The 9,222-nt window shown below is 35.9% G+C and overlaps 1 protein-coding gene and 1 long non-coding RNA gene across 2 annotated transcripts; both read right to left on the reverse strand.

Moving 5' to 3' along the window:
• Positions 1 to 658: 658 nt before the first annotated feature.
• LOC125480303 lies at positions 659 to 1,899 on the reverse strand. The gene is made up of 2 exons (XR_007260665.1): positions 950 to 1,899; positions 659 to 852 (listed from the first exon to the last, which is right to left on the reverse strand). It is a non-coding gene; the product is annotated as an uncharacterized LOC125480303 (long non-coding RNA).
• A 495-nt stretch (positions 1,900 to 2,394) lies between these two features.
• LOC103944093 (protein LIGHT-DEPENDENT SHORT HYPOCOTYLS 10) lies at positions 2,395 to 6,570 on the reverse strand. Its single transcript, XM_009354495.3, has 2 exons — positions 5,962 to 6,570; positions 2,395 to 2,668 (listed from the first exon to the last, which is right to left on the reverse strand). Exon 1 carries the CDS (start codon positions 6,566 to 6,568, stop codon positions 5,996 to 5,998), a length of 573 nt encoding a protein of 190 aa, XP_009352770.1. The 5' UTR covers positions 6,569 to 6,570; the 3' UTR covers positions 2,395 to 2,668; positions 5,962 to 5,995.
• Positions 6,571 to 9,222: the final 2,652 nt, after the last annotated feature.

Consider the following 9,222-nt stretch of genomic DNA (forward strand, 5'->3'; position numbering starts at 1 on the left):
ACTAAGAGGGCGAGAGAGTGGGATAAGCTTTGTAATGAGTTTACCATAATAATGTGATTTAACTTCGCTTTTGGTGAGAACCAAAGATCTTATTTACAAGTGAAGAAGGATATCATTAGACCATAATACTAAGTGGCCATAGATAGCCACTTTAGTACCTCACCAACCATATTCATGACACCAACTCTAGGACCCACTCTATTCCCATATCAAACGATATTGCACCGAAAGACCACAATTTTCTTAAAACTGCAATTAGGCTCCCTCCGTCGGGACCCTCATAGGGTGGCCGCCTGGCCGGTTTTGGGGTGGGTGTGTGTGGGTGTGGTGGTGTCACTTGTATAGAGAAAACAAGTCCTCTCCACATCTTTGCATGTAATGAGGTTTTAACACCTCACTAACAAATTCAACATCGTAACCTTAAACCTTTTGCATGCATCGTTATTCACGCAGTTGTGAATAACAAACTTTTACTGTCACAAATTTTATAATTGAAATGTTTATTATTTTAATTATTTAAAGATCATATCAATAATATGTTTATAATCAACAAGTAAAAATTACAGTTCATGATGAAAATCTATTTATTTGATATATATAGATGACTAAAATAATCTCTAATGATCTTTTGTTGAGATGATCTTTAAAATAAATAATAAATGATCCCAATTATGAAAGTGCAAGATAAAAATTTGTTAATCACAATTGAATAAACAATGCATTACACCTTTGAGATAGACCAAGTATTATGGATAGATGGTGTGGCTCATTGTCATCTTTCTCCTTCCGCAAATCTGGGTTTAAGTCGGAAAATCACTGTAGGCACGTAGAAAGGCAGGTCTTCATCAAGCACTATCATGAAAAGGACAAGCTTAAAACAAGCTTTTTGTCTATAAAATCCCAGATGCACATTGAAGTTTTGCACCCAAATATCAAAAGATAAACATACCTTTAATTATTCGTGCTTAATGATATTCCATGGCTCTCACAAACCTACAAGGGCCAACACCTCTTCTCAGCCTTTCTTTAACTTCGCCATGCCATGCCATTTGCTCCACCCAAGCATTTTCCCCCCAACTTGAAGACCAAACATTTGCACCCAAATATCAAAAGATAAACATACCTTTAATTATTCGTGCTTAATGATATTCCAAGGCTCTCACAAACCTACAAAGGCCAACACCTCTTCTCAGCCTTTCTTTAACTTCGCCATGCCATGCCATGCCATTTGCTCCACCCAAGCATTTTCCCCCCAACTTGAAGACCAAAAATTTGCACCCAAATATCAAAAGATAAACATACCTTTAATTATTCGTGCTTAATGATATTCCATGGCTCTCACAAACCTACAAAGGCCAACACCTCTTCTCAGCCTCTCTTTAACTTCGCCATGCCATGCCATGCCATTTGCTCCACCCAAGTATTTTCCCCCCAACTTGAAGACCAAACCATGCTGAAGAGGCACCAGAACGGGACGGCCCGATTCCAGCAGGTACGTATATTAGGATGCAGAAAAGAAGGAGAGGCGATACATGATATTCAAAGATAAAGTGGACTTCAATGAGGTGAAAATCATGGCCGTCAAGGTGGTCTAATTGGACAGTGCTTTCCAATTGATCCAACGCAATGGATCAACACTCAGAAGTCTGCATTCCAAACAGTTTCCTAAACGGGTACGTATGTGCCATTGCGGACCAGCCAGTTTCTGTAGTCAATGCTAGTAGTGTGTTCATCATTATTGCCTTAGACCATGGTGTTACCTCAGCTGGATACAAGATTAGTAGTGATGGACTAAGTATTGGCTTGTGAAGAATTCTTGGCCCTTGGGGCACAAAATGGAGAGAGTGGATTATGGGGCATTCATGCCAAAGGAAGGACTCTATGGCTTGCTATATACAGAGGCTTCTTATCTAATGGAGGAGAGATTTTTTAGTGTGACCTGTACACGAGATGGTATATCACGTGTCACTATACAAATGGTGGGATATGTATGCTAAAAAGTTAATAACTTAAAAAATAAAATTTCCCATCATTCCTATTAAAATACGTAATATACCACTTGTGTTCCCGTCACAACTAAAAATTTCTACTAATGGAGTGATGAAAGATGGAAATGATAAAGCCACGTGGATTAGCCCCAGTGCCAAGGGTGGGTAAAGTGATGGGTAGGAGTATGCTCGGTACAAAAATCCTCTAATGTAACAAAAAAAGGGAAGAAAAAAAAATGATAATGTATAGAGTGGGTAAATTAAGACTAGATAGTTAACTTAAGGCTAATTAATAAAGCAATCGATAATGTGATATTTGCCAACCAGAAGATAAGCAACGTTGCTCTTGTACCTGTTTAATTTATGGGAGCTGTAACAGATCAGAACCAGCCATGCATACTTGATATATGAAAAAGTCTAAGGATATATATATGGAACTAGAACTTAGAAAATACGGTGTTGGTTGCTACAACTTCAAATACAAACCGTATAGCTAGCTTTCTGTACGTACGTACACAGTAAACATTATTTAGAACAAACTAGCTAGCTAGAGCTATATTTTTCAGAGAGGGAGAATAAATACATTATATATGATGAAGAGATGTGTCTTTTCCATTGATAATGCTCCATTTCTACATCCATCGCCCACATATGCATCCCGTTGAGCTCTTGTAGTGGTCCTGCAATGAACATGCATAGAAAACTAATGAAACAACGTCGTTAAATTTCATAACGAATTAGTTACTAGTTAAACATGATCAATGCCTTCAAATTTAGTTACAGAATTTCACTACATCATAACTTAAAATAATTCACGATATCATATATTAGATATGTAGTCTTTCTCTCTATCACTCTTCTTAAATTATTTTTGTAGAATTTCTTCTTTGTCACGGTGAGCATCTCCGGCCCCCCTCTATCTCTTTTCTTGCATGACTAACACTGTGATAGGAAAGGTATTTGACTGTTTTTGGTCTACTGCATTTTTTCTTGTTGACAAGAAATTGCGTTTAACATGTTCAACAAGAAAGTGTAATAAACCTCTTCAACTTGCAGCCCTAATATACCGCGTGGCTTGAGCCAAAGTTGTTTGTGTAACTTATATTGGGTGATGTGAAAGCACGTATTATGTGATTTTGTTGAGCCTAATATGTGGAATGCTTGCTCTACTACTACGAATTACAACATCCAACCGAAAACCAATACCAATTGGTGGAGAATTAGGCTTAACATTATATAATACTGTGCAAGACTTTAAAGGTCCTGATATGATACTCTCTCAACATCAACTGGATCTAAGAAAAGAGTTCATGGCTAGCTAACAGAAGGAACTTTCTTATTAGTGAACACCAAGTGATCAATGTTTAACTTTTCAAAGGTAGAAACTTATAAATTTCGATGTGTAAAGATCAATGTATTAAAAGTGTGAGGTGTGGGCGAGGCGTCCGAGGGACATCCCAGCCTAGGCGTGAGATGTGAGGCTTGAGGCAAAGTCTCACGGGACCTAAATTTTTTAATATATACACTAAGCGTACACATATATTATATTAAAAAAAGAAAGATTATTAATCAATAATCACATTGAGCACACACATATATTATAAATACATATACACACATATATATACATATATTATATTATACATATAAAATAGAGGATGAAAAGCACAATGAGCACACATATAACAATGCACACAGGCAACACACACATTCATTATATAAAAAAATAAAAATCAGAAAAAAAAAAAAAAGGCAGAGAGATGATAGTGCAAGGAAGAGGTATGAGGCAGTTAAAACCCTACCCAAAATTTGGGTTTGGGAGTAGAAAAAATCAAAATAATCCTCTGAGGCGAGCCTTTTAAAACATTGGTAAAGATAAAGACCATGGTTTTGGTCTCTCAATGGATCCTTGGGATTTCATGCAGAAAAGAGTTGGTATTTGTGGGGCAAATACAATTGCCTCACGAGAAATTTTTAATTGTGACGGGAATATAAGTGGTACACCACGTGTTTTAATAGAAGTGGTGAGAAATTTTATTTTTTAAGTTATTAACTTTTTAGCACACATATCCCACTATTTGCATGATAACACATGATGTACTATCCCGTGTACCGATCACTCTGAAAAATCTCTCATTGCCTCAAGGGAAATAAGTTATCATCTAACCTTGAGAATATATATTAATTAACTGACTACCTAGCATATTGGCCTAATAACGATTACTTCCCCATGTCTCCTCCAAATAAAAAAGTTAACAATTTGGATGTAAACAATACCAATCTTAACTTTGAATCTCAGTGCATTGTTACTAATGACTCGTACATAAACTTATTGGGCATGTTTGAGACTGTTTATCAAAGAGTTAAAAGTCTTTTTCAACAACAAAAATACTTCTGAACACGTTTGGAAGAAAGGGTAAAAGCGTTTTTGAGATGCAGTAGTACTTTGTGAATTAAAGCACATGTTTTTCCATGAAGCATAAAAAAATCTAGAAGTACTTTATATAGAAGTAGTCTCAAACAAGCCCTTAGTCTCGTAATTGAACACTTTTTGCCACTTAATGAATGTGTAATTTTAGCTACTAGCAAGCTATAGCCTAATCTTGCTGATTGATGTCAATTAGCTTTTCATATCAACTTCAATGGCCATACAACAAGCTTGGAAAATTGAATCCGGTCATTTTTTGTGGACTCCAAATTCCAATATTTTCCAGTGCACATTGTCTCAAGATGGACACACACACACACACACACACATATATATATTAAAACAAATTAGGAAGTACTGAAGCCATGTATAGAGTCAATCATAGGAAGAAAAAAGAATTGCTTGGAACATTCTTAAGATATGATGCATAAGCAACAAAGCTAATTAATCATTTGAGTTTATAATTAATGGAACATATAATCCTAATTGTGTGGAATACAATAAGATTAAGATAACTAACAAAATACGCGAAGATCTCATATATGCATACGATTGAATCATTGATGCATACCTCAACCAAGATTTTAGGACGCAGTAGTGATTATATTTAAGCAATGTAGCTAAGAAAGGCAACGAATTCTTTAATAATTTACAACTAAACAAATCATATGTCAACTAACACACACACACACACACACACATATATGGTTTTTGATTCATCACAAGAATGATATATTGTTGCATGCATCCATACAATACATATAAATACAAAAAAGGGATTTGATTGGGGAGAATCATACTATTTTGTATAATGAGAATACACACACATCAGTTTCAGCAATATACGTACGGTAGTACTTACGTCCAGAGTATGAGACTCATGCAAGGATGTACGTTTGTATGATATAATCACAATGTATGGTGCACCCATGGGGAGCACTAAATCGCACAGAATCACAAAAGACCCCAAAACTAATTAAAAAAAAAAAAAAAAGAAAGAGAGTATATATAAACACAAACACACAAGCAAGATAGACATTTAATATTAAGGACAAAAGAGAAACAGAGTTTTGTCTGATTGATTGTGAGGAAGAGAGAGAAAGTAGTCTTGCCATCAAATATAGAGAGTGGTCATAGATGTAATCAAGTAAAAGGTACCCACCTCTACCAAATTAAATAAGTTCTTCATCGATATCACCCAGTGCACTATTAAGCTATAGGCTGTAGCCTGCAGTAACTAAAGTTCGATCTTGCAAATTAGGGTTGTTTGGGATTAGGGTTTTATGATGAAATTGAGATCTCAGTCTCAGATTTTAGTCAGAATTTTGAATCATATAAATTTCAAATTAATTAACCTACCTCCTCCATCTATCCTTTCAGTTTGAATTCCCTTTTTCAAGAATTGTTTAAAACTTATTTAACATGAAGCTGATCATGAATTACTATGACCAGGTATATATCTACAGCAGCAGATTGAGAGTAGCTACCATATGTATATAGTACTTGACGATCGGGTAACAAATTAAAAAGAAAAAGAAAATTTACCATTTAATAATCTTCAGAAGGCCAAAGTAACTATTTAAGAAGTGATCTGCTTCAGAGTACCCTCATCGTTAATTGCCTTAAGCTGACCGTTCCTCTTCTTCTTCTTCTTCTTCTTGTACGGAATCCCTCTTGCTTTAGCCTGACACTCCTTCACTTCACGTAAGTAAACCCGAATAGCTCCATTCCCAAAAGGGTTTGTCTCCGGAGACCCTCCATGCTCCTCGTAGGCAGCACGGAGGCGTCCGATCAGCGCGTCCAGACTGCCCCATGCCTGCCTGAGGGGGCAGGTGCACGGGGCAGGCGGGTCAGGCTGCCCAAAGAAGACGCAACCGTGTAAGTGAACCTTAGTCTTTCCGAACTGATCCAAGTAGCGGAGGAAATCGAGGACGTGGTTGCAGTTGCAATGAGAGAGTGAGACTGGAGGTGATTGGTTCTTCAAGTACTGGCCGAAAGTGTTCCAGTCGCGGCGTTTCTGAGACTCGTATCGGCTGAGGGGTTGAGGTGCTTTCTGCTGCTGCGAAGTGGATCGTGATGAGGAGGAGGAGGAGCCCTCGATGGGAGTGGAATCTTTTCTTCGATGACTGTGATCATGATGGGGTGCAGACATGATATTATTGTGGTGGTGGTTGTGGAGGAATTCCTGTGTATTTTTGGCAAGAAATAGAGAAATGACAAGGGGTAAAAAAAGGAAGCAAATGGAGAAAAAGAAGGAAGCAAATGGAAGAAAGAATGAATGGCGTATGGGTTATAGTGCAATGAAAGAAAGATGAAAATCACATCTTGATGAAGTCTATTGAGAGGACTTGACATGGGCCCTATGAAGGTGCTTTATGTTCCTCTTTTTCTCCCCCCTTCTCCACGACTCTCTCTCTCTCTCTCTCTGAGGTTGATTTTGACACTATTAGCACTAACTATATTTTATTTATGCTAATGTAGTATACAGTGATATAAAGTACTACTCATCCAAAATAAAACAAAATATTAGCTACAGATCACTATATAGTAATGCTAATATGATATGCCATCATCCATGCAATGATTACCATTTTCATATTGAATTCACATTGTAATCACTAATCACATATCATATTTATGGACCCAGGTTAATTACACACAAATATATCTACATACATATGTGAACAAAAATGAGAATTTACTCTTTTTATTTTATTTTATATAATCTAGCACAAGGAAAAATAAATAAAAATTAATTACCGTTCCTCGGATGCCTTACTATATATCAACTGTAGTTAGTACTAATTAGAATTGACTAATATTCGACACAAACACGACATAACATGATTCAGACACGATATGACATGACTAGATTTACCATCTTTAATGAGCAGTAAATGCACTTAGCAAACACAAATAAAAGGTTATAGAATTATTAAAGAGCTAGAGATAGTTTAGTATTGTGAAAAATTATTACCAGCATGATTCATGATTTATATATTCACCCCACTAATAAAGTTATATCCTGTAGTGACCAATAATGTACATACGTATCCTTATTTTATTTTGGATACTGTTTTTTTTACCCAGAAATTTGTGTTTTCACATTCGTTTTTATTTTGGATACTGTTTTTTTTTTTTTTACCCAGAAATTTATGTTTTCACATTCGTTGCTTGGCAATGTTAGCTTCAGTTTCTTTATCTTGCTTCTTTTTCCAAGATTTTACTCGAATGGGCATAAAATGGCCATGGGAAGATTAGAGATATGCTCAAATCCTGCGTTGCAAAATTAGAGATATGCTCTAATGTCAGCTGGTGTTTGCGTAATGACAAATTTTCCTGATGATCATGCAGGTACGCTCGGAAAGTAAATTAAGGTAACTTTTTTTTTTAACTGGTTCTATTTGAAAAATGACTGTCTGAAAGACTGAATCCTCTCATCAAGACTCGAGGTAAATTCAAGAGAACATTACGACTTTCTGCTTTTGCTGCAGCAGTTAAGAACATTACGACTTTCCAAAGTTTTACTCACAAACTCCTAAACCTAGTACTAAATAGGGGTACTTTTTATATTACAAATCATGAGTCTTGTACCCATAATTTTGAAATTAACCCAGAAAGAATAGGGTGTATAAAGAGTGAGTTATCAGTGAACTGTTTAGCTGAGTACTTGCTCCTTGATAATTGGGCATTCGAAAAGTCGTGCGTTAGCTTCAGTGACTAACTACTAAATAAGTAAGTCTTCGAAAAATCGTGTGTTGGTTACAGTGAATAACTACTAAATAAGTAACCCTTCGAAAAATCATGCATTGGCTCTTGTAACAAATTATTGAATATCGATCAAGCTCTCAAAAAGTCGTCCGTTAGTTTTCGATGCAGAAATTGGTTTTCCTTGTGATCCTATGTGGGGCCACTTGTGGGGGGTGTGTTGGAGATGGAATCTCACATGTATCATATGACAAACAATCAATACTTAGGAGTTTTCACTTCTAAATCACTGCTGAGATATTTTGAGATAAAATCAAACATCTAGTAATAAGTGGTTAACTTAGAACAATATTGGTGATGTTGGTAGTGGATCATGTTAGGCCTGAAAGGTTTAAGTTAAAATATGATTGCCTGGAACTTGCCCTGTGCTATGGGCCACAGGAGCTTATACATAGCTCAACTCTTGCGTCTAATTATCTAAAAGTGAATTATGTATGTTATCTATATATCAGAGTTGAGATAAGTGTTTTTTACTATGGAGAAGATGATTAATAAGAGAAGATGATTAATAAATCACAGTTCTGGATTACATCATATGAAGAATACACAAATTGGGTGTGGACTTAGTATTCTTATATCTAGGGTTTGAAACTCTAGATTTTGGAGACATCTTTGAGAGATGAGTAAGGGTCTATGACCAACATACTTTTATAGATCTTTGAGAGATGAGTGAGGTAACAGATTCGAACAAATTAGAGGATGACGATTCAACCTTCTATTAAACTACTCTAATTTACAGAGGGCAAATAAGTTCAAGAGTTAAGAACAAACACAGTGTTTTGACTAACTAATCTAAACTCAAGAACCGGCATGAATCAAAGACAGAAAATTAAAAAAAAAAAAGGTATACTTAAGTCTAAATTAATTCTTTCAGGAAAATTATGGGAAAGAAAAAAGAAATCTTTTGCGATGATTATATGCATATAAAGAGTAAAGATTACGAGACACTAAAAAAGATGGGATGACGCAAATTTTGGAGACATCTTTGAGAGATGGGTCCAACCCTAAGTTTATGTTCCAAATGCATAATGCTGCTTG

This window comes from the organism of the source record quoted next, unplaced genomic scaffold (assembly GCF_019419815.1).
Source record: "Pyrus x bretschneideri cultivar Hongxiangsu unplaced genomic scaffold, Pyrus_bretschneideri_v1 Contig33, whole genome shotgun sequence".
Classification (NCBI taxonomy): Eukaryota; Viridiplantae; Streptophyta; class Magnoliopsida; order Rosales; family Rosaceae; genus Pyrus; species Pyrus x bretschneideri.